General features: G+C 48.0%; 2 protein-coding genes across 12 annotated transcripts in view; one reads left to right on the top strand and one right to left on the bottom strand.

Moving 5' to 3' along the window:
• Positions 1–15,079, top strand: part of LOC144107536 (cyclic GMP-AMP synthase-like receptor) — a 34,004-nt gene extending 18,925 nt beyond the window's left edge. For 7 of the 10 annotated variants that reach the window (XM_077640591.1, XM_077640588.1, XM_077640586.1 and 4 more), the window contains 4 exons: positions 168–323; positions 1,170–1,304; positions 10,399–10,530; positions 12,820–15,079. In XM_077640591.1, coding sequence (XP_077496717.1) covers positions 168–323; positions 1,170–1,304; positions 10,399–10,530; positions 12,820–13,596 — 1,200 coding nt within the window. In that variant the 3' untranslated portion in view covers positions 13,597–15,079. Of the gene's footprint in view, positions 1–167; positions 324–1,169; positions 1,305–6,387; positions 7,541–10,398; positions 10,531–12,819 lie in introns of all 10 variants that reach the window. The other 3 variants (XR_013309300.1, XR_013309298.1, XR_013309299.1) reach the window with 1 other exon arrangement.
• The window catches only part of LOC144106489 (uncharacterized), a 492,993-nt gene that overhangs the window by 109,140 nt on the left and 358,453 nt on the right, over positions 1–25,400 (bottom strand). The gene's annotated exons all lie outside the window — the stretch shown is intronic.

The raw sequence follows: 25,400 nt of genomic DNA, 5'->3' as shown, positions 1-25,400 counted from the left end.
ATCAAGCACCTTAAACAGCAAAACAGCAAGCTTTCTGTTGCAGTGAAAAATATTAGGTGCTTAAAATTGGTGTTCTGTCCCTTTAAAGGGGTTATGGGAGAGGCCGTTTTCATGCAGGTGGATGCAGCTAGGCTGATGATGATGATGCAATGTGCCTTGTGTACTAGGTGCGGCTAAGCCAGAGTGGTCCAGCCAAGACCCTGTATGTGCACCTCTCTGGTGGAGGACGCATTGACATCGACCTAGTGCCTGTCCTGGAGCACAGCTATGACCAGCTTCCTGCAGACGTCCCTCGTCAGGAATGGGTCAAGGAACTGCCCGAGGTGCGCATTTGGTATCTCACCTGGTTTCCACCTCAGAGTGACTGTAAGCAGTTCAGAAAAGCCTACATGAATGGACCACCAGTAGCTGAAAGCAAGGGGGCAATTCAGTGACCATAGTGCCCTAGCCGGGACATTAACAGCTAATGCTGTTCTTGTTATACTGGTCCCAGAAAAACAGAGTAGGGTCTTTCTCCTTTTTCAAGAAATGGCCATTATTGTGCCTTTAAGACTGATGCTTTCTTTCTTTCTTTACAAGCCTGTAGAGAATGTGTGTGTGTTCTGCTCAAAATGGTGGCATTTGTTTCAACTTGTAAACTGTTCTTATTGGTTAAAATTGCAGGAAAAACAAGTATTTTTCTGAAAATTGCAAAAATTCTTTTTCGCAGAAGAAAGAAGTGTTCAAATCACAGTGCTACCAGTATTGGCCGGTGTGTTGCCGGCCCCGAAAGGCTGAAAAAAGAAAGGCTCAGGGACGGGGAGGTAGTGTTGTACACTGCTGCTGCTACCAGTCTTCCCTTGAAACAGCATCCCTCTTAGATCTTAAACAGAGCATCGGAGCACTTTCTTTTGGTTGGTTAGGAAGAAGTTGAACACCTCTCTTCCTGTGTGCTCCCATTCTCTGGAAGTAAGAAAGCAACCATTTTTTCTTTTACCACTGACATCCTGATCAGCCAACCATAGTTAATGATCTGCTCAATGGAGCAGCTTTCAAGCGGGCAGTTTTCTGTGAAAATAAACAAACATAATTATGAGTGGTCTGCTGGCAGACTAGCATGAATGGCCTTTGTGTAAGTGCCAGTCTATAATGTCCTAATGCTGATGTCATCCAGTCGTCTCTTTCCGCAGTTGGACAAAATGTGGTTCATGGTTCCCAAAAATCCCGAGGACAACGAGGACCTCTGGCGCATTCATTTCCCCACTGCTGAGAAAAAGTTCATAAAGGACTTTAAATGCCTCAAGCCCACCATCAGGCTGATAAAGGTGAGCATTGCTCACTCTTGCTCGGAAAGCATGCTTCACATATTCTGCGCTGACAGGCTTGCTGCTGCAGTGACTGATAACCATTTTGGCAATGAAATAGGGATGTATTGGATCTGACATAATTCCCTTTGAACACATTATAACAGGACAAATCAGCACAAGCGATTTTGATAGATGACTATAAGTTTGCGCCAGTCCTCGAGGCAAACTGGTAGAACCTGTGCTCTTAACAGCTGTGCTTTATCAATGAAGCTTGGGACAAAAGTGCTGGCTTGCATTTAATGGCGGAGTGCCTGGCCTTTTGCAGTCCCTCTAGCACCTAGACAAAGGCCATACCCCAAGACACCAGCCATGACTCCACGCCCTTACCACCTTCCTCCCCACACTAGAGTGATCGCGTTTAAGAGCATCCTTAAAGTGGGGGACTGTGCCACACAGCACAGAAATGTGATATGGGTGATTCCACGAGACGTCAAACTGCCGGAATATTTCAAACTTTCAATTTTCTTGACTATTCTATATATTATGCACACGCAGTTCAGTAGGTCAAGAGTGAATTTCATTTTGTGATAATGGTAATATTTCAGGAGAAAAAAATTATAAACGGTCTTGTAGCAGAGGCAGCATTTTTGTGCTCAGCTCAATTTTGCAAATTTGCAATGATGTAGGAATCGAGATATTAAAGCCATGATGGATATATTTTGCGTGCTAACGGTACAGGTGTGAAAGAGTATGTCAAGCTTATTTCCGCCATTGTGGGAAAGTTTCCGTTTCCAAGAAAAAAAATTTGGAAATGGCAGAAATCTCAAATGAGGCTATTTTCAAGATTTTTTTTTTCGGAAATAGCTTCAAAAACTTTTGTTTACATGTATTTGAAAGCGCCGCACCCCCAGCTGTTACCCACACACGGCAATAATGGCGCCACCGAATCCTGCTTACATCACAGATTGGTGTTTGTCCATAAAAATGCGATTAGATATGCTCTCTCTTGATGGGAAAGGTCTCAGTCTTGGAATTTGGGAAAAATTTACAGCAGCGGAGAGCGTGTTTGCTGCTTTCGCCCTTTCATTTAGGTGCTCCTGTCGATGCTCGAGAAGCTACAGGTTTGAGCTCAGATAACATTGCTAGAAACAATATAATGCAACATGTTCTTACATATTTTTTCTCGCCTCCTTCTAGTGACTTTTTTCAAAAGTTTTATAAAAAATTGAGGATGGAATTTGTTCCTTTGATTTTTGAAAAGCAGTATTATAGTCAAAAATGCCAGATTTAGGGCAATGTTTTTTGCTCTTCCTTTCATTATTCCTTTTGTGGGACACATACGTTCCACTTTTTTCATAGCCATGTTTTAAGTTGTGTGCCTAAAACCCCTGCATCCATTGCTTTCATACCTCTCGCACAACCTCGTGTATGTCCAAAGCTTTTCTGCATTTGTTTTAATAGTATTCACTTGGTGGCAGCACACACTACCATCTAAAATGAACCATTCCACTTGCGTGTGCTGCACGTGTATTACAAAGAATTTTGACTCTCTGTAAATGATGAGTAAGTGTCAAAAGTTTACTTTGTACAAGTCCCTGAATGTCTTACTTACTCTGCTTTTTTTCGCTCTTGCGCATACTGGCTGGTCAAGAATTTGTGCAACATGTAATACACAGCTTTTTAGCGATACATTTCACCTGTATTTTATATTATTTTTCTGCTGGTGCTTGACAAAAGCAGAAAAAGTGAGAGGACGTTCCACATGCAAATTCTGTACAGTGCCTCTTTGTGCAATTTGCTTCCTGCGTTTTCAAAATGGAAATTAGTGGCCTGCTGCAGGCATGCCCATGTCTGCTGTCTGTATGTGGACAGCGAGTGAATGTAGCATGAACATTTCTTGACTGTTTTTTTCATAGAAAGTAGATTTTTATATATCCTCTCATTTGTTGTTTGTATGCTTACACTAAGTTCACATCATGTGACAAAAATGCCTTTTTTTCTGAAACATTTGTCTCAGTGGTTAGTGGGACACATATGTCTCAATTTTTTCTCAAGAACCTTTAACACTAGAGAGCTCAAATTTTGTGTATTTTATAATAAACTAGCAGGCATGACTATGCTACCCTTATGGGCAATGTGCAATGCTCACCACCTTTTGTCTCACAAAGGGTTGTATAGCAGTGAAAGCCGATACACACTTTTAGCACCTAGATGCTTATCTAGTCGGCACATTTTAGAAAAGTGCTTTAGATTTTCGGAGAAACCTGTGCCGTCTTTGAAATTTTTTCTAGAAAGTGGCAACTTCCTCACATTGGCGGAAATTATCCTGACATATTCTTTCATACCTGTACTGTTAGCAAGCAAAATATATCCATTATGGCTTTAATATCTCGATTGTTACATCATGGCAAATTTGCTAAATTGAGCTAGGCGCAAAAATTTATAATTTTTTTTTCTCCTGAAGTATTGGCATTTTCACAAAATGAAATTTATTATTGGCCTACTGAATAACGTGGGCATAATAAACAAAAGAAATGATGGTCGCTTTTAGTAGTTAGGCCAAATGCGAAGTAGGTGCGGTAGCAGTTTGGTTTTTCTTTCGGTTCCGGTGTTCAGATTCAGTGTTCAGGAATGGCAGTTGTTCGAATAGCAATAATGGGCTAATGATATATGGATGTGGAATTGGTCATTCTCTCCATTCATAGATTCCTGGGAGTCTTGCTACTATTCCTGGCGCAGTGGTGCAGCAGTTGAAGCGATGAGCCGCTGCCTTTCCATGGCAGTTGCTGCCATCGGTAGGACTTGGGTTGCTTGGGTTGGGTTGTGACTCAGGTTGCTCTTCCTGAGTTGCCTCTCATGATTAAATGAGCTACCACTTGGCATGGTGGGCAGGTTGCTATTGCTAGGTATATACAGGGTTTGTAATAAAAAGTGTCGGGAAAAGCTTCAGAAAATAGATTTATTAGAGATATTGGTACAATGCCTCAGAAGTCTTCAGAGTACATCCCTTGAGCGTGGACACACTTTTGCCAACGGCTTTTCCACGACTCGAAAGCTCCCCGGTAGGTGGATTCCGGAAGGTCCTTAAGGGCACATGTGCAAACTTCTTTGACGGTACTTAAGGTTCTGTGGCGGTTCCTTTGAGGGAGGATTTCACTTTTGTTTACTGGTGCCAAGCCGGGACTGTAAAGGGGTTTCGGAATCGTAACAATGCACTTTATTTTCCGTTAGTCGCTGACCTTGGTGCAGGTGTGGCTGGTTCCATTGTCATGAGGCAGTTTCCAATATGGCTGGCCTCACCCAGTTGACCCTTCTATTCAGCCTTCTTAGCACTTCTAGGTAAAAAGCACCATTCAGTGTCTGTCCCTCAAGTACAAATTCATAGTGGAATACCTCTTTTGCATCTGAGAAAACGATGAGCATATCTTTTGCTCTGGATTCGCTCACTCGAGCCTTTTTTGGCTCTCTGCCATTTTTAAGAGCTTGTGCCACTTAAAAACTGCAGTTTGTGACATGCTTTCATCCTTGAACACTTGGTGAATCATGCCCAACGTCTCTGTAACTGATTTCACCAGTCTGAAACAAAATTTGATGGCGTACCACTGTTCAATTGGTCGCTACATTTTGCACTTGCCCACAGTCACTCGACAGGGGTCCAAAAAAACATGATCTAGCCTGAACAAACGCTCACAGACGACTGGCGCTTGGTGCATCTTGAAGGTCCCATTTCCCACCACCGCGCATGCACAGTGCGAGTGCGCTGTGATGTAGTCATGCCAGGAAAAAAAAAAACGGCCGTGGCTTAGCTTGGTTAAGCCTGGTGATTGAGAAGCAGAGCCAGCCTTGGTGAGAGATTTCTCCTGTCTTTTCTTCGAACGCTCTTGTCTCTGCTGGGGTGTTTCTTCTGCACGCTGTTTTCTTCGCTTTTCGTTTTCCTTCTCTCGTAACGCACGTTCCTTCTCGAGCCGCTGCTGCCGCTGTTCCGGGGTTTCTTGGACACGCCTCTGCCGTTTAGTCGCGTTCCAGCGTTCTGAACTAGTAGAAGGAGACTCACTGTCGGGCAAACTCATAATTTCTTCCTTTGCTTCTGCATTTTCCACAGAGGAGGTTGCACGTTGTCGCCGAGCTGCATACTGGGCACGCCGCTTAGAAAGTCATTCTTCTCGTTCTTTTTCCGTCTCCGTAGCTCGCTGATGCTTCCTCTTTGCATTCTGCCGAGCTGCTGTGTTCGTAGGCACCATCGTAACATCTGGCTGTATGACTGCCTTGGCGAGAGGAGCGGAGCTGTTTTATACAGCTGGTGTGACGTCACTCTGACCGTAGCGCCCCTGGTTAGAGGAGCGGGAGTTAGGCCGCCGTTGGTGGCTACCGCCTCGCCTCGCGACGGCGTGAGATGGGGCCCCGTTTTTACACAGCTGGTGTGACGTCACGCAGCGAGGTCACGCTAAAGGTCAATGGTGCCTACCACCGCCTCGCCACGGAACGGGCTGAAGTGCGACCTAAAGTAGTATTGCTTCGCAATAAAAATTGTTCGCGATACTTTCTATACAAACCCTGTTATACATACTTGGGCAGGTTGCCCACAGCCCAGTGGGCAGGTGAGCAGCCAGACAGACAAGCACACAATGGCTAAATGCGGGGAGTGGCCACTATAAGTGCTAGCACACTAAAATATCAACAATATTATAAATTTTAAATATTTGGGCAGTTTGATCTCTCGCGGAATCACCTGTACTCTTTCTTGTGAGTGTTGGTGACTTATGGCTTTGAAACTACAATTCCGACTTCCCTGATTGGTTTCCCTCAGGACGAGTGTTTTGGAAGTCTTTGGCTGCCAGGGTATGCAAGCTGCATGCAGAGCAGTGTCCATGCACTTGTGTTCAGCAGAATAGCGATGCTATTTCTAACATGAGAGTGTTGATTAACCTAGTTATGCCCCAACCTGACATCATGAAAGGCACTGCCAGCAGAGCTTTCCAGATGCAGCTGGGCTCCTTGCTTTCTCAATGGTGTCTCGAACTCCTGACCTGCCACTTCATGATGGCCTCTCACCCCTAAGCACCTCTGTTCAGATGTACACGCCTCTTTCCATTCTGTGCAGGCCCTCAATGCGGCCACCCGAGGGTGCTGGAACCTTGGGCAGCTATTGCCTGTGTTACCACAGCACGTACCACTTTTGTCTGTCAGCAAGCCCGCCCAGAATCCACGCGACTGTGCTGCTCTGATGCAGCCTTTGCTGTGCCTCACTCAAGCATTGGATTGTGCCGAAATCGACCCGTGTGGGTCACTTCCCATCACTCCAGCTATTAACCACTGTTGCAATGGGCTACCTGACATGCTACAGGGGAACCGTGCCATTGCCATCTGCCTCAGCACAGGATGTTGCATCAGAAGAATAAACACAAGCGCTGACACTGCTGGCAAGCTAACCACCAGCCACCATTATGGGCCAGTGGCATTGGGTTCTGTGCAGCCTTCAAGTGCTTCAACTGCGGCTATGGACAGCCAACCTGAGCATGCAGAAAAGGACATTTTGGTGCACTGGCACTGGATACTCTGCCAGCAAGAAACTGTGATTGAAGCCTGGAGTGCGCTAGCACTAGGTCGGTCACTGGTGAAAAGGCCATTGTGTGTCCTGGTGAAGCTTCCACCTGCCAACCATGGCAGGTGGAAAAGTGGAGAAAGAGAAATCACCCTCACCACTTTCAGAGGAGAGGGACATGCAAGTGGGAGAAAGAAGAGAGCAATGGGTGGCAAAGTGAAGAGAGGGAATTCCCTCTTTCCTTTTCATGCACTAGCACTTGGTGGGTCACCAGTGAAAAGCTGCTGTGTGTCCTGGTGAAGCCTAATGGTGTCCTGGTGAAGGAGGAAAACCTGTTTCCTGGCAGCTGCAGCCACGTGGAAAGAATGAAGCCCATGCACGCCAGTCCAACGGAGGGTAGCACTCCTGCTGCTGCCCAATGGAAAGGAGGAAATCTCTTTCACGGCAGCTCCCGCTTACATTGCCTGAACAATCATCATAAGTAACTAATGGGAAGGATCCGTACATATTGTGCTAGCACACCTACGTCAAATTTAGTTCAACAAAGTAAATCGGGGGTTCATTTTTTTCAGCCGGACCTGTAGGTCATAAATGCCAAGGCGATGTGGTGCTCAGTGCTGTTATGACGCACACGTCTTTCCGTGCTGCCGCGCCATTGGCTTCCTGTTGATCATCGGCTGCAGACAAATAAGTGCAGCTTGGCAAAGACAAGGTGAGATCACCTCACACCTTTCTTAAAAGAGAGACTTGTGTCAGAAGTGAGCCAAGCCTCCCAGCTGATCATGACGTTGGACGAATCGTTAAAGTTGCACAAAAAGAGTAGATGGACATGTTGCTCACTTTTTGGTTGAATGCAGAGGAGAGCAGGAAAATGCTCTACCTGACGTCATGCTTTTTTGGGCACACGTGAGCTGAAGAATTGGCATTCACATTTAAAAGTGCCACGGATGGACTCCCATGATAAAAACTCCTTCAGATATCAATGGACGGACCAAACATAAACGTGGAATTTCTCCGTGAGGTCAAGCTAGAACTGTGTGAATCCAATGACGGCCATCGAATTTTTAAAGTTGGAAGCTGTGGTCTTCATGTAGTGAACAGCAATTCTCCAGCCCATGAACAATTTGTTCAAATGTGTGCCTGCCTGGTGGCTTGAATATGCGCACATCACTGGGGGCAACATGTACCCTTTGAAGTTTTGCACTGTGCAGTGGCATGAAAATGTTCACGTAATCTCTAGGGCTATTGAGGCCCTGCTGTACCTAAAGGTGTACATTCAGTTGTGTCGAAATGAGAACAAGCGACCCACCAACGCCAATTACACCATGGTCGAAACAGCCATCCATGATCCTCTGACATCAGTAGAGGTATACTTGCTGTCGTGGAGGAACTGCAGCGTCCTTGCTCAGTTCCAGACTGATTCTCCTATGCTTCCATTTCTTGGTACAGGATTAGAAAACCTTCTGTTATCATTGATGACTAGATCTAGTGAAGAAAGACATAATGATAACAGCAGACAACCCACTTATGTTGATTAAGGTCGACATGGGCCATTCTGCTAACGTTTTTGCGATGCCAGAGATTGGCCTTGGCTTTGCTACGTAGAAAGTGCTCCGAAAGGCACTGAAACTTTCAGATTTGATTGTTCTTGAGTTCAAAAGGGACTGTGGCACTTTTTCAAAGAACTACACCAAAAAGGTTGCAAAAAGTTGCTGATTATGTTCAAGCTGACTAAGCGATCAGCATCTCTGGATCCTGCATGCACACTGATTCTAATCTGAAGAAAAGGCATCTAACTGATACACTCGATCGAAGTTGTAACGGAACACCAATGGATGACCATAGCAGAAGCTGATTGGGCTATGCAGTCCTACAGGCGAATACTTGCTCCAACATTCAAACACAAGCAGTGTTCAAAAATTTTGACAGGAGCACACATCAGCTGGATGCTCTTTGGGAAAGCATGTGTGGCTCAAACAAGGAACTACTCACTTTTACAAAGATTAGTGTCTCTTTTGCATGGAAACGCGTCTGTCAAATGAGGATTATATGGTCGAAAATAAGAAGGAACAATCTCTGGTTGACCAACAAATCGCCTTGGCCGCCATGACCTCAGTTGGAGGAGTTGCCAGTGTACAGCTACCCAAGAGGACGCTTCAGATGGTCTGTAGGGTTAGTGCATGGTGGAAAGAAGAGCAGGAGAGGATGAGAACAGAAAGGGTCGATGCATTGAAGAGGAAAGGAAGCATGCTGCCGCTTCTGGGAAAAAGCTTGAGCTCAAAAATTAAAGTGTTTGCCGACGCTGAGGTATAGGTGTCCCTTTCCACACCAAAATAAACTCTCTGAAACAAAGAAACAACACTGAGGCATTGTGCACGAGGCAAGAATATGTCAGGATAGTTGAGGTTGCCTTTCCAGCGTTCCATTGTGATTTGTTTCCTTATTTCGGTTTTACAAATTAACTGGCAGATTTTTATAATCTGCATTTCGTCTAAATAGATTTTATACCTATGTTTGCTGAGAGAAAATCTCACTTTTGACAAAGTTCAGGCCCCATACCAACACGCTTACTATAAGCATATGAAAATAGGGTAAAAATATCTTGCATTCAAAAATATTTAGTTGTGTATTTTGTTATTCGTATTTGAAAATGTTTTACTTGATTTGCTATTGGTTTTTAAAGATATTCAATTCGCTGTGCATTTTACTAACCTCTTCCTTCTGTTTTCCTTTTTATGATTGTTTACACTCCTCTACAGACCGGGAAGCACCACGTTCTCGCTTCCTGCTAGCTAAGCACTGTTTGTTCACTGTCATTCTCCGCTTAAAGTACTTAGTGGTTAAGTAGGTTTATCAAGTGCAAGGAGGACACTGACATGAAGCCATGCATGGTCGTCGTGGAAAGTATCATGTTCAGGCTACCGCTGCCATCCACACGCAGACCTCGTGATGCCCCGCCCTCTCGCTCAGCCAAGCGTGACAACCCAAAGAAAACTTCTCAACCTAGTTCTTAGAAGTAAATTCCACTTGCGTTCTTGACTGCCGGCTGTCTCATTAAACTTGCGTTTATTTTTTTTATGACGAAAGCAATTCCTTCTACAAGCACGCCTCCAAGTGCAAAATTTCTGGTAAATAATGTTCACTACTGGCTAACAAACTGCTCATGCTAACGAAAATGCCGAGATAGACTGTAAGTGACTTTTGACCGCACAGAATGGCCACATTAAATCACTGAAAAAAAGTCACTAATTCATTCGTTGAAAATAATATTTCGCCGATAAAAAAACGCAACTTGCATTCTGAATTAAACACCGAAAAAAGTCCACCAAGTTATGGAAAAATAAAAGCTGAAAAGTCCAACCCCTAGTTATGTCAAGCGACAAAACACTAAATATAACGACCGAACCAGAGCTGGGTATGCACATTGTTGTTTTCTGGTTAACACATAACAACACGCGTTTTGAATCTGCTTGTTCTATTGCATGCACTGATTGTGCATGGGCTGCAGATCACGAACGTTCTGCTGTTGAGTGTGTTGAACAGTGTAGATGTGCATATACTTGCCCACAGGCTCTGAGGGACCGACACAGCTGGAAGCTTCTCTCTTCCTACTCCATCAAGACGGTGGTGATGCGCCACAGGCTGGAGAAGCCTCAACCGTCGTACTGGCTCAAGGATAACCAGTGGACAGTGCTGCTCGAGGTGCGTGAGGAAGCCAAGGATGATTCAGATGGTTTATGCACGCACACAGTGGAATTTAGGTTTCGTTCTGCGCATGCCTGCTGTTGCAAAGCAATACACTGGAGTGCTTGCTGCCTCTGCTAGACTGGTGTTTAAGCCTTCATCAGGCACCGTCATCATGTAAGCGTGCAAGGCTGGGCATTAACTTTTCATATGCCAGGAACAACTGCACGCCAAAGGTGCGACCTCTGGCATGAGAAGAGCAGGAAAGAAAAGGTAGCCAGATGAGATACCCCGTCTATCTGATTCCAACTCTTTGCTTTCATGATCGCAATGCCCACAATGCGACCCCCCTGCAATATCTCAACAAGACAGGTACGAGATTTGACAAACATTCACGAAAAACGGGTGCAAACAATGTTACCCACTGCTTGTGTCTGGTCAATCTCATTTTCACTCAAGTCTGATACCAGGCCCGCATGACAACACACTGAAAGTGTTATCAGTGTCATCTATAATGCCCTTTCAGCTGGTTTGTGGCGTTCTGTGCTGATGGTTGAGGCTTGACGACAACTGAGCAAGTGTGCTTGGCGGCTTGGCTCTGTGCTCCTCCTTGCAAAAAAAAAGCGGTGCTTAGATTTACGCACAAACCTTCTCCAAAGCCTTTTTATGAAAAGAGTGATGGGAGGAAGAGGAGTGCTTAGAATCGCGAAAATATGGTACTAATGTGCTGTGGCTGGCGGGAGCTATGTTGTCACCAGGTTTTCAACACAAACTCAAGGTGCCCGTTAGGAGAACATGCATGCATGCATGCAAAACAACAGTTGCACAAAGCAGGCTTCTTCAGCTGCCTCTTCCAGTTCTTCTTTTCCACTGGGGTAAAACTTTTGGAATTGGTAACAGTGTTTATTCCAAGAGTATAAAAGGTTTGTGTGTGTTGCTTGCCACTTGTACAGGCGTTCATAATTATTTTTTGCTACTGTGAAGAGTTGCATAGGGCAGGTCCTGACAGCTGATCCGGATAATGAGAGGGAAATAACTAGACGGATAAGAATGAGGTGGAGCGCATATGGCAAGTTCTCTCAGGTCATGAATGGCAGTTTACCAATTTCCCTCAAGAGAAAAGTGTACAATAGCTGTACCTTACTGGTACTCACCTAAACGTGGAGGCTAACGAAAAGGGTTCAGCTTAAGTTAAGGACAACGCAGCGAGCCATGGAAAGTAAAATGATAGGTGTAATGTTAAGAGACCGGAAGCGGGCAGAGTGGGTGAGGGAACAAGCGCGGGTTAATGACATCCTAGTCGAAATCAAGAGGAAGAATTGGGCTTGGGCAGGGCATGTACTGCAAATGCAAGATAACCACTGGTCCTTAAAGGGACCCAGAAAGGGGGTCTCAATAAAGGTGCGATATGTCTGGGATGTTAAAAGACGACAGTTCATATTTATCCCCCAGCAAGAATTATTTTAATGCGTTTTGTGGAAGCTGAGTTATATGCAGACAAAATTTGAACTACCGCGTCTTCGCGCCTTTCCCTCTCCTCTCGCACGCCAAAACGGCGGCGCTCCTCCGCCGGCCCCACTCACTCGGCCCCTCCCTTACCTCCGCCGGCTGCGGCGAGCGCGGAGTGGCTGCGGCCGCTGTAGCGCATGACGTCTGAAAGAGTTTGGCGCTGTGAACCAATGATAACCGCCGGCTGCTGACGTCATATGCAAGACGTGACGTCGTCTGCCAAATTTTCGTGCGAAAGCCCGGCACCGCGCGTCGCCGCGACGTGCGAAAGCGGGAATTTTTAAAAATGTATTGTAATTTTTCGCCCGCTTCTGAGGTCTCGTACGCGGCATGGACACTCGGTGGCCTATATTCTACATAGTGCAAGCATTTTAAAGCCAAGCTCAAACACCCCTTTCTGTGGCTCTTTAAGGGTAACAGAGTGGAATCCATGAGAAGGCAAGCGTAGCAGGGGCAGCAGAAGGTTAGGTGGGCGGATGAGATTAAAAAGTTTGCAGGCAAAGGGTGGATGACGCTGGCAAAAGACAGGGCTAATTGGAGAGACATGGGAGAGGCCTTTGCCCTGCAGTGGGCATAGTCAGGTTGATGATGATGATGAATAGCACATACATTAATGTTTAGAGATAATTCTGAATATTTGACATGAATAATGAAAGAAGTTTTCTAAGTACTAGTAAGATATGTTAAGCTCAGTGGCATAGTAAAGATTTTTGATAATGTATAGCCTGATTTGCAATTTTATTTTTGTAGTTTTCGGAAAACTCTTATTGGCTGTTCATGTGCCTGCATTCTGTTTAGGTTCTTGAAAGGCTGCAGATGGAGCTGCTTGCTGATGGGCCAGGCATCTGTTCCCTCTTTGACAAGAATGTGAGCTTGATTCAAGGACTGGGTGTTGAGACTAGAAAGAACATAGCAGCACGTCTGAAGAGAATTGTGAACATCCTGACCAAGTATCCAGAGAGAACGCTCGAGTTCTTCCTGGAACCGTCTCCGTCTGTCCCCAGCGAGAGTTCCCCGACTGGAGACGAAGTCATGATAAGGCAGTTGTCAGGTTTATCACTCTTGGCCAGCGATGTTTCTTTCGGTGAAATTAGTACAGACTGTGGGGTGGACAGCCGGGATTCGTCTTTTGCAAACGGTGCCCTCGATGTCTCCTTGGGCAATCAAGTTTGTGTGCTTGCCGATCGCACGCAAGAAGCAGGGATCATTGTCAGTCAGAAGCTGGAGCTGCTGGGTGAAAATGTCGGAGCTGCCCCAATCCAAGTCACGCTGTCTGTTCTACTCAGTGACGGGCGTCTGCTTGGTGAGACTAGCACCACTTTGCACAGTTGTCCAGACCAAACGGTGGCAGTTCCACTGGGAAGGCTCACTGGCCTTACTGCGGTATCACTCTTGGTCGTAAGGCTCTGCTTTGAGGCAGCTGGCCAGACAGCTTCAGCCCCCAAAGACGTGACTAGCGTGCTCTCAGTGATGACTGCCGGAGGGAGACAACTGGTGAACTCACGCTTTCACATAAGAGTGTGCAACAGAGTTCAACAGTGTGAGCTGCGTCTACCGTTTCCGCAAGTAGAGTGACATGCCCGGGTTTAGATCCTGATGGAAAAGAAGCATCGCCAAAAGCATGAAACTATAACTTGATTTTCAGATAAGGGAAACAGTGCCATGCTAGGGTGAGTTTTCAGTTAAATCAATGATTTCCAGATTTGCCAGTCTGCCTGTATGGGAATTTATTCTTGCTTGCTATGTACAGAGTTTTTGCAATTTGTGCTCTCTTGCTTTGCTGTCTAAGCTGCATATCAGTTGCATAAATGCTGCAGCGTTCAGCAGTTGGAGGTGATGAAAGGATGCTCTTTCTCTTGTTAAGAAGCAATGTGCAGTGCACTCAGTGTTTCATGGCAGCTAGGAAGTGAGAGGTGCCAACTTCAGAATTGAAGCTCAGGTTATTCAGGTGACGAGTGTAGTTTGACAGCCTATATGAACCTGTCTTGGTAAGATCGAACTTACAGTAGCTACAAGTTCTACCGAACAGCATAGTGTTGGCGCTGTGACAGCTGCATAAAAAATCTGGTACATGTCAGTCCAGCCTGGGAGCAAAGACCCACCAGATTCACACTCTTCTTGTTGCTTTGTTGCTGGCAGAAATCTGTAGCCGTGTCACCTGTCAACTGCTGGACAATTATTTCGAGACTCGGTTCAGTGCCTGTATGGTGGAGACCAGATTCTTGGGATTGTCTGTATGAACAACTCAGCGTTGCTGCCTTTGTAATGTGATAGCACAGAAAATGAACTCGACTTCCTTAAACTGAAGTATAAAAGTTGAAGTATGCTGCTGTGATAAGTAGTATATAGAAGACTGTGGACTGCTTTTCATTTAGTGCTCGTACAGAAATTGTATTATATCATAAAATGTACAGACTTTTGTATCAGGAGCAGGCTCCTGGCAGGCAGTCTGCTCAGTATTGAAAATATGAATAACAGTATTTAGTTATATTTGGCCAATATAACCTGTTTCGCGGCATAGCTACCATCACCTGTGCTTCGCTCCCCACTTCAGTTGATGGACAGCCATCTTGCTCTGTCAGAAGTGAGGAGGAGAGGCCTGAAATATAGTGAGCCTGAGATGTCACGTAAAAAGCAGCCAATAGCTGCAATCCGGTCGCCAGTCGAACCCGCACGTTAAAATTGAACGATCTTTCCCCCGGTCGCCGCACTGGCCGGACGCCTATTATCTGGCTTGTGCGCTGCTCCGTCGTCCGCATGCTTGCAGATCTGCACAGTACGACATCCTTTAAAGGGGCTGTGAAGCACAATTTTCGTACATTGTTTTGCTTGTTGGTAGCATAGAGTGAGTTGTAGTGATGCTATTGTTGTACCGCGTTTATCCCAGTTTTTAATATTTGAATTAGCTTGCAAAAACAAATTCATAGCGCTGATGGTGTCACCACACAGTGGCGGTTTTTAGCAGCAGATATGACATCATTGGGTGGGAGCTTGATGATTGGACAAAGAGTATATATACTGCAAGTTGTGTTAATAAATGAAGGTATGTTTTATCACATTTTGTGTTTTATATTAGATTAACAAAACCAACACGTTTTCCTTACGTAAAAGGACTGCAAAGCAAGTGAATCAAATAAAAATTAGCGGTCTTATCCGTGCTACACCTAGGTTATTTCGTTGCAGGAACGCATGTGGGCTGACCCATGTTCTGCTCCCATAAGCAAAGTACAGTGTTTGAGGAAACTTACTTTTAATCACGCATGTGCTCTGTATTGTCGCGGAGGACAGCGAGTAACGGCACATGGTAACTGAAGCAAGAATCATAGTTCATGCTGGTTATTTCGACATGTTGTGCAAAGATGTAATCAATGCAAGATGCACTTCTGATCAACGTTTATAGATATGCTTGAGTTTCGAAGCTCTCCCGCCGGAGCCGGGTGCGACTTGCCCCTAGGGAGTGTGAGGGCACTGCAGTCGACACTTGCGCCGTCGTGGCCGTAGCGCGATGCCGTCGACAGTGCTTATCTCGTTAGATATGGTGGTAGAATGTTTACTCTACGTCCAGTTTTTTTTTTTTTCTCTCTCGAGATGTCATTCCATTCATGGCTTTCAGTACCGGCTAGCCGTTCTGCTTCGCAGTTTGGTATCTATCAAGGAAAAGTTTGAAAGGTGTAATGAACGACACTACTGCTCATGCATATGCAGCCGCTTTCTGTGATCAGGAAGTGTTATTCTTATTGAACTTCCGAGCGTTTAAGTGGTGCAGCACTGCTTTATCCTCTCCGATTATCTGGTATTCAACAAATGTGACTGCCTGCTTCATACACGGCTGCACTAGCGGCTGAGGATATGTAAGAATGGCCGCAATTTGCTCACTATGTGACCATCTGTTCCTGAAAAAGTGAAAAACAGGAAAATCCCTGCGCTGTCAGGCTGCTTGAGAAAACAGAGAATATATGTGATTAAGTTTCAAACAATCACTTGGCGTAAAAGCGTAGACATCAATGATGATGTCGTGGAGATGCACAAGGCGCACTGAAGAAAAAATCCGTTCTTACGCGATTTGCAATCAATCCTTCCTATCCACCCGTCATTTGCCTTCAAAAAGTTGCGATCACCGAAGAGGGTAGACAGAGTTTGTAGCAGCACGCAACCAGTATCTTTTAAGTCAGGTTAAGAAAGGTGAGTCACATAATTATATGAAAAGCACTTATCTCACAGCTATTACCGAAAATGATGCTTCCCACCGTGCGACTTCCTCAGAATTGGAAGATCTCGCAAGGTCATATTACTTTAATGCCGCTTTTAGAACCGGAGCCTGATCTTCTGCAAGTGCATATGAAACGGAAAGAAGAGGCTGTTTATCTTCAAGAGCATCCGTTTTTGATAAGCTGCCTGGAACGCTAGGTGAGCCCAATTGGTTCATTGTTATTTGGTAACACGCATGCATTTTTTTTTTGCAAACATAAGATGCAAAACAAAAAAAAAAGATCCGTGCAAAGAGAGCGTCATAGTGATGTTAGGTCGCCCGGGCCCAGAGCGAGGCTGGGGCAGCCTAACACCGCCTGGAAAAAATAAAAAGAGGGCTCGTAGGAGTTTGCCTCTAAATACGTCCACAGTATAAATTGGCAATAAATTCAAGTGCTTCCTTTCATTTTTAATAGCCTTAATATCGTACTTTTAATATTCTCAATGGTTTTTTTGGTGTCACTTATTTTTGGTGATTGCTTTCCCTCATACGCAATCCTTCATTAGAAATTTTCGCATTAAAACGATGGTACATTGCCCAGTGCAGCAGATAAGAGTATATCATGAATCAGTACACTGAGGAATGTTGCATGATGAGCAGCAACGTTAACCAGATGAACGGGGCGCTGAGCGCACTTAAAGTTATTGGACGTCGCCGGGACACGTGTGCACGGAGCTACGGTGGCCTGACACGACAGATGACGAGCAAGTGCATTTCAAATTGTACCGCAACTCGCCTAAATTAGCGCCATATGCACACTATGCACTCTTGTCGCAGATGTCAGCACGGTGAACGCCGCATGTAAACGCATCTCTTTGCTGTGTGCTAGCACGAGCGGGTGCGAAAGGTATGTAGTGCTACGAAAAAAAAAAGCCAACCCGACTCAAACTTTTATCCACGCGATAAAACAAGCGTGCCTTATTGAAAAAATGCCTACGTAGTTGTCGAAGAGGGTCGCTGATCAAACATTTTACCAGCGAACTCGGAACCCCTGCGCAAGCGAAAACGTTGGGTGCTGGCTACAGTGAACTAGAATACTGCATTCTAGTTCACTATAGTGCTGGCAGACGACGCTTGCTCCGATAGCTCAAACGTCGACCGCAGCGCTGCGGTGGCAGGAGGTGCGGCGGGCCAGCTCCTCCCCATGGGCGCGCCGAGGAGTTTCGAAACTGAAGTATATCTATAAACGTTGCTTCTGATAGTGGCTTGAAGTGGGTTAACAATTGTGACCCCGAGTAGTTTGCGCATGAACACTGGCAACCACTTAGATTTCTCAGGCACCTCAGATGATGAGGGGAGCGTCCAGTGCCTGCGGTCGGTCATGGCGGAGGACACAACATGCTCATATTCCATGAAATATTTTTAGGCGGTGTACTCGTGGAAGGTTCCGCCGATGACGACTTCATTATGTGAGGTCATGGCTTCTTAACAACACAGTTGACGAGTGAGATATCCAAAACGAAAATGGTCGTTCAAGCATGAGCATCCGGTGGTGGTGGTGGTAAAAACATTTATTAATTATAGATAGAGGTGTTGGGGTCCGTGACCTGAAGGGTCACGCCCTTACAACCACTAGGTGGGGATGCCTAGTCAGGCACCCCATTGGCGGTTGCCGCAGCCCGGGCACGCTGCGTTAAGGCCCTTTGGGCCTGGAGGGTGCAGCAGCCGGACAGGGTCGCCTCCCAGTCCTCTCGGGTGGGGTTTGGGATAGGGGGTGGGGATGGGTTCTGCTGGCAGGCCCACATCATGTGATAGGTGTCCGACACCTCCCCAGTGTGAGCACCGCCCGTCGAATTGAGGATTGAAATGCTTTAGAGTTGCCGGGCACAGCATCGTGTTAGTGAGCAGGCGCAGGAGTACCCGCTCGTTGGCCTTCCCCAGCCCTTTGCAAGGAGTGGGAAGAGTTTGGTGGGTGGATTTGTAGTAATCGCATATTTCCTTAAAAGTGTAAACCCGATTGAAATCGGGGTCCTGGTCATCGTCGGGTCCCGAGGGAAACGCCCGGAGAGAGAGCGCGCGGGCGGCGGCGTCGGCTGCTTCGTTTCCGTGGAGGCCTTGGTGACCTGGAGCCCAAATAATAGATCGGTGCGCAGGATCGGAGTCTCGGCTACAATTTTGATAGATGCGATAAGCCAGGGGAGTAGCCCACCCTTGCTCGACGTTTCGACAAGCCCCTCGCGAGTCGGTGATTATATATTTGGAGAAGGAGTCGGAGGCTGCCAGGGCGATGGCGACCTCTTCTGCGTGAATTGCTGACTGGGCCTTGAAAGTAAGGGCGTCTACTGTTTTGCCCTCGTGGACGACCGCGGCCGTGTACCATCCCTTGGGGTCCGGGCCGGAGGCGTCCACGTAGAAGACTCCTGGTTTATTCCCACAATGGCGGTCCAAGGCTTCCGCCCGCGCCTGGCGCCTGCCATTATGGTCCTCTTTGGACATGTTGGTGGGGAGAGGCCGCACGTGGAGGGCGCGTCTCCAGTGTACGGGAAGGAGGCATCTCTCCTCTGTGAATTGGGTGTGCTGGATGTGAAGTCGGGCTAGAAGGCGGCGACCCGACCCTGTCTTTGTGAGACGAGTGTATTGGTTGGTGAGCTGGGCCTCCCGAAGCTCCCTGAAAGTGTTCACCATCCCCAGTCCCATGAGGTGGCTGGTAGAGGTAGAGACCGGGAGGTCCAGCGCGCGTTTCATGATTTTGCGGAGGATGACCTCGAGAGCATCCTCTTCCTGTTTCCGCAGGTGGAGGTAGGGAGTCGAATACAAGATTCGACTGGTCACGAATGCGTTCGCCAGCCGTAAGGCGTCTTGGCATCGTAACCCACCGCGCTTGTTGGAAACCCGGCGGACCATGCGGCCCACCTGGTCCCCCACCTGCCGTAGCTTGGCGAGTGTTGTGTCGCAACGTCGCTGGTTGTGTGTGAAGAGTCCGAGGACTCTGATTTCCTTGGATTCGTTAATGGGGCCGCTTTGCAGGGAGAGATTGATTTGTGTCGAGCATGTGCGCGAGGGGCGCAGATGCACGAATTCCGATTTCTGCGGGGAGCATTGCAGACCACAGTCCCGGGCATAGCGGTCCACTATGCTGGCGGCCGTTTGCAGGCAGGTCTCCATGTCCCCTAGGCATCCTTGCGTAGCCCAGAGGGTGATGTCGTCGGCGTACAGCGCGTGCTGGACCCCTTCGACGGCACCCAGCAGGGCAGGTAGGCGCATCATGGCTATGTTGAATAGCAGAGGGGACAGCACCGCGCCTTGTGGAGTCCCCCTCGTGCCGAGCAGGAAAGGTCCATGCTCTTGGTCCTGTATTTTGATGTATGATAGTCTGTCCGTGAGAAATTGCTTCACGTAATTGAAGGTATTGATGCCGCAGTGAGTTTGACTCAAGTGTGTGAGTATGACCTCGTGAGTTACATTGTCGAACGCTCCTTTCAGGTCGAGCGCGAGGACAATTTTGTCGTTTTGGGGGTATGTGATGGGGTTCAAGATTTCGCGGTCGAGTTGGAGCAGGACATCCTATGCGGATCTGTGTGGGCGAAATCCAAACATGGTGTCCGCGAAGGTGTTGTGTTGTTCGAGGTATTCGGACAGCCGATCCCGTACCATCGTCTCCATCAATTTGCCCACACACGAGGTGAGAGAGATGGGGCGGAGGTTGTCCGTGTCGATTAGTTTCCCGGCCTTCGGGATGAAGGTGACAAGGGCCGTCTTCCAGTCAATGGGGAGGGGGGTTTCCCCCGTCCAGATCGCATTAATGTATTCTAGAAGGCACTGGTACGCTGAATCAGGAAGGTTCGCCAAAAGTTTGACGGTAACCTTGTCCCGGCCCGGCGCGGTGCCCCTCTTCATTATGGCCAGACTGGCCCGCAGATCGTGAAGCTGGAAAGGCTTGTCCAACTCCGAGTTTTTCCTGCCTGCGTAGGAAAAGGCCGATGTGCGGCCGTCCTGAGTTGTGCACAGGTAGCGATCCCGGAGTGCCTGTGCCAACTGCGTTGTATTTCCTTGGAATGAGTGCATGGCTTTGTGTAGTTGCTTGTGCGTTTCTGTGCGGGTCTGCGTTGGGTTGATGAGGGCTCGGAAGAGCCGCCATGTGTTGCGGCTCGACATTTGCCTAGCCGCCGTGTTGCAGCGTTCCACCCAGTTGGAGTCAGCGAGTTGGGCCGCGTACTCTGCTGCCTGCCGGGTGAGGTCCGCAATGCGCGCTTTGAGCTTCTTATTGTGTTTCTGGCGCTTCCAGCGGCGCGTAAGGCCGCGGCGCGCTTGCCAGAGGTGGAGGAGGTGGTTGTCCACGTCCGTGACTGCCTCTGTGAGCTGTATCTGCTTCTCGTGAGAGCGAAGGTGCGATATGACTAACTGGGACCAATTCGTGTAGCCTTGCTTTGTGATGTTCGTGTTGGCGTCGGATGGGAAATTTTGGCGAAAGGTGGTCCAATTGGGGATGTGTGCTTGTGTCGTGGGGCGCTTGAGGGGGCGTGTATAAACGGTGGTGTTGAGGATGCAGTGGTCGCTGCCGAGGGTTTCCTCGGTGTTGATCCAGTCAGCGTGTCTTATGTTGCGAGTGAAGGTGAGGTCCGGGCATGTGTCTCGGGTCACCGAGTTGCCTGCGCGCGTAGGAAATGCCGGGTCAGTCGAGTACGGAATTTTGAGCAGCCAGTGCACACGCGCTCATTGGCCCCTAGATACAGAATTTTCATCCACCTCGCGGACAGGTGGCACCATCTGGCGCCACCACCGTGATTCTTGTTTGAACGGCTGTGTACCGCACGGCGGCGGCAACCCTTGGCTCCAGGGCACACGTGCTAGAAGTTCTCCCCGACTAACAATCTTGTGCCTCCGCAATGTCATTATCATATATGTAGTAAAAAAAAACTGTTTGCAGGTGGTACTGCATATTTGAAGTAATACAACAACACACGAGAATTTTATAACTCCTCTGAGCCTCACTAGGCCACCTATGGATGTCCTGTAGCCTTGGTGGACGGAACCGTGGCAGACAACGGGAGTTGAAAATGTAGCCGTTAAATGCATTCCTGCATTAAAAAAAATGACCACAGGCTCTGGCTATTGTTTTGCATCGAAGGACTGCACCTCTCGACGCTTTCAACGCATCTATGACCCATTACACAGCACTTATGGGCGCTCTCTATGTATCGGAGAACGGCTTGGCGGAATCGATCTGATCGAGTCATTGCATTCTACAAGCGTTCGTTTCGGTGCCAAAAAATGACGCAAAGAAGAAAAAATCTATTCGTTTCACATTTACCAGTGCATATCGTCAGCTTGTGAAGGATTACAGGGCGACGGCAGCAGATGGCGCCGCGTTGGTAGTGGAGCTAGAGTGCCTCCAAGGAGGTTATATAGCCGCCGCGGTCGGGTTCGAACCCGGGAACTCCGGATCAGTAGCCGAGCGCCCTAATCGCTGGCGGGAATTCATGCATGCTTCAACTTTTAAAGCGAAATAAACGATTCACACGGGGGTAATCTGTTCAGTTCATCGCAAAATTCTTTTTTTTCCTTCTAAATGCGGTTGGAGTAGGATGGGTGGATGGAAACAACTTTTATTTGACAAAAAAAAAATCTTCCACGCTGGTCCCCTACTGGTCCTGGGGCCGTATTGGATGGATGGAAACAACTTTTATTAGGCAAAAACAATCTTCCACGGTGGTCCCCTACTGTTCCTGGGGCGTATTGGATGGATGGAAACAACTTTTATTAGACAAAAAAAAAATTCCACGGTGGTCTCCTACTGGTCCTGGGGCCGTATTGCGTAACTGTCACAGATTGTGTGAAAATTTATTGACAGTGACGTCAAAATGACGAAACGAAAGGACGTCACCGCGTGACGCAACGAGGAATCAACCAATTACAGCAGGGCGGCGCCCCGAGAGCGTTTATTTGCACGGCGAGGGGCCGTCTGCTAAATTTTTGCAAAAAGACATGAAATATGCGACAATGAAAATAACTATTATTTTATTTTGCCAGAACTATGTGATTAGAGTTCCAAAATATTAAGCAAAACAAAAAGCGTTCAAAGTTGTGCTATTTAATTTGCTGGTGGGTAACATTTGCTGCCGCGGGGATGCGCTGACGGCGATAAAATGTCAGTAACATCAAGCCGATTCCACGGCGTGTTATTGTTTTTTACGCGGCGTCTGAAATCAAGCTACTTTGCGGTTGACCTAAGTGTGCAGAAAAATATTTACAAATGCAGTGAAGGCTACGTGCCTACCGAGCGAACTTTCAAGAAGCACTTGGTACGAAATCGACGAAGACAACTTGTTGAAGTCAGTGTTGTTCGGCTCTTTCGATCGATGACAAAAATGCCAAAAGGTGAGGTGTTGCAGTATGTAATGTGTGGTTGTTTGTTTCTTTTCCCCTGGGAAACAGAAGGCGACCACGAAGTGCGATTTGCTGGGAAAAATAAAGTGCTTTGCCAGCATAAGCGTGTTTTATTTATGTGGCACAGAGGTGACCGCGGGAACCCACCCCTTCTGCGCGCTAACTTTGCAGATTGCCTCCAAGACCTGCCGCACGCATTTGCTTACCACCGGTTGTGCGATGCTGACGTGCGCCTCGTAACCAACGGCAGCTTGAAAGCCGCCGGTAGCAAAGAACCGCAGTGCACACAGCACCTGCCGCCGCACCAAGAGCGCGCTCGCAAGCAAATTTCCTCCCAGTTCATCGGCGACTTCGTCGCACAGCCAGTCCACAGTCTGCTTCTCCAGTCGAAAAAGGCGTCGAAACAGCTCGTCCGGCAAGTCAAGCATAGTCAAGCGTGTCTTCGTGCGCTCTCCTTTGCCGTTGCTCGCGCCGGCGCAGCCGCCTCAGTCGTATCGCCGCGTACACCGCCGCCATTTTCTGTCAAAAACGTAACGGTCAAATTGACCGCCTCGAGGCTGTCACAAAAAACTGCCAATTAGTGCCTGCATAATTAGGTGTGCAACGTCATAACTTCTGTCACATCCGTGACGTAATCTGCAGCCACCTATGACGCAAAATGGCCGCCGGCCACGACCGACCAATAGGAGCGGGGCTGATTGACACCTTTTTTGACAGGTTTTTGACAACTTTGCTAATTGACAGTTCCCTAATACGGCCCCTGGAGTCCACGGGCTTGCTTCACAAAGCCCGATCCACCAGTCATTTCTGACCGGCGGGCTGAGCGGTCCGTAAAGCAGTCTCCCAGGAAGAATGAGTGAGATTGGGGATGGTGGGTACTGCCTGCGGGGAAGGACATTCCCAAAGGTAGTGGAAAAATGTGGATCTGGGCATGCCACAGGTGTTGCAATGAGGAGGAAAGGTGGGGTGAAAGCATGACAGACGGTAGGGCGAAATAAATCGCTCATCTGTAATTGTCGCCATGTGGCGCTGGATAAGGGCGACAAGGTACTGTGGAGTAGTGGTAATGTCATGCGGCTGAGTTTGTACAATGTGGTGATTTTATGATGTGTATAAAGGACCGATGGGGCCTCTTGCGCAGTTTTGGGTGCCTGATCGTCCGGGGTCCGGGAGGACAGTTCTCGGGCCAGCGCATGAACGCGCTCATTACCGGGGATCGAAGCATGCCCAGGGATCCACGACAGAGTATCCGTTCGGTCGAGAGAGGTGGCTGTCGCAAGAACACGGTGTGTGGCCGGCGTCGCCACGCCCTTTAGGTAGTGGCGGTGTGCGGCCTGGGAATCTGTGCAAATTTCGGTTGTTTTTGTCAATGGCGGAGTGGGCCAGCGCAAGTGCGATGGTGGCTCCTTCCGCCTCTGCAGGTGAATTAGTTCGGATAGTGGCGGCGGCCCCCACTGTGTCGTCTTCATAGGCTGCGACTGCCGTGAAAAATCCTACTTTAGGATTTTCTGCCGCGTCGACATAAAGGATATCGGAGCGGTTGCTGTATGTTTTGGTGTAATAGCTCGCTCGAGCCTGCAGCCTACCCGATGGAGGCTAGCGCCCATATTGCGCGGTAGGGGCTTATGATATATGTGATCCTGTGTGCGCAGAGAAATCATGTAAGGTGTAGGACTTGTTGAGGTGGGAATGAGTGGATTGAGAAGGAGCTGTTGTAGTAGGTATTGTCCTGTTTTTATTGGTGCCAGTGGCCAGGAGACGTTTTGTGCTGACCGTCCGTGCATGGAAGACGTAGGGCGGAGGTGACAGCCATGCGTATTAGGATACCTGCCTGTTGTGCTTGGCGCTGAGTGAGTATGTGGTATGGAAGGTCGTATGTAATGCGGTTGATGATTAATGCATTTGTCATATTGAGGGTCTCGCGTTCACACAGCCCATGATTGCGTGCTGCCACCTGCTTGATTAATGCAGCCACCTGTTTGGTCTGTCTTTGCAGGTGCTGAAGGGTGGCGGTTGCATCGAGTGTGTCGTTAATGAGAAGGCAGAGAATCTTCACCTGAGACACAACGGGCACTGGATTCCCGTACATGTGCAGTTCAATTGGGGGGGGGGGGGGATCACTGGGGAGGGGTTTCAGCTGCAAGAGTTCCGATTTATTTGGAGGGCAACGGAGGCCTGTGTTTGCTAATTGGGTGGTGGTGATGTCTATGGCAGATTTCAGGATATCCTGGGCTGTTCCAATGAATCCTCGCGTTGTACAGAGGGTTATATCATCTGCGTATATGGCTGTGTGAAGCCCTGGGATAGCAGCAAGGGCCTTTGCCGGTGGCGCTAGGGCAATGTTAAAAAGTAAAGGTGATAGGACCGCCCCTTGTGGGGTTCCCCGGTTAGACGGGGGGAAAGGCTGGGAGGCGACATCCCCAAGGTGGAGCCCTGCCGTGCGTCCCTGAAGGAAGGCCCGAACATATTGCCATATGCGGGTGCCGCAGCCCGTGGTGGCTAATGTCAGGATGTGGTCATGGCTTATTGTGCCGAAAGCCTTATGAATATCCTGGGCCAGCATGGCTCGCGTAGCGGCTGTACGGCGCTTAGTGTAAAAGAGAGACTCTTTAAGGGCGAGAATACGTCTTGCGCGGAGGTGTTTGGACGGAAGCGAAATTGAACGCTGGAGAGAAAGCCTATTGTGTCTAGGAGCGGTTGCAGGGGATTGAGAATGGCATGCTCGAAGAGCTTTCCGACACAGCTCGTTAAGGATGATGGGGCACAAATTTCGAAGGGTGAGGGATTTGCCCTTTTTGGGTTT

Source organism: Amblyomma americanum, chromosome 10, assembly GCF_052857255.1.
Source record: "Amblyomma americanum isolate KBUSLIRL-KWMA chromosome 10, ASM5285725v1, whole genome shotgun sequence".
Classification (NCBI taxonomy): domain Eukaryota; kingdom Metazoa; phylum Arthropoda; class Arachnida; order Ixodida; family Ixodidae; genus Amblyomma; species Amblyomma americanum.
The sequence above is the reverse complement of the archived record's forward strand: the minus strand, read 5'-3'. Positions and strand labels throughout refer to the sequence as shown.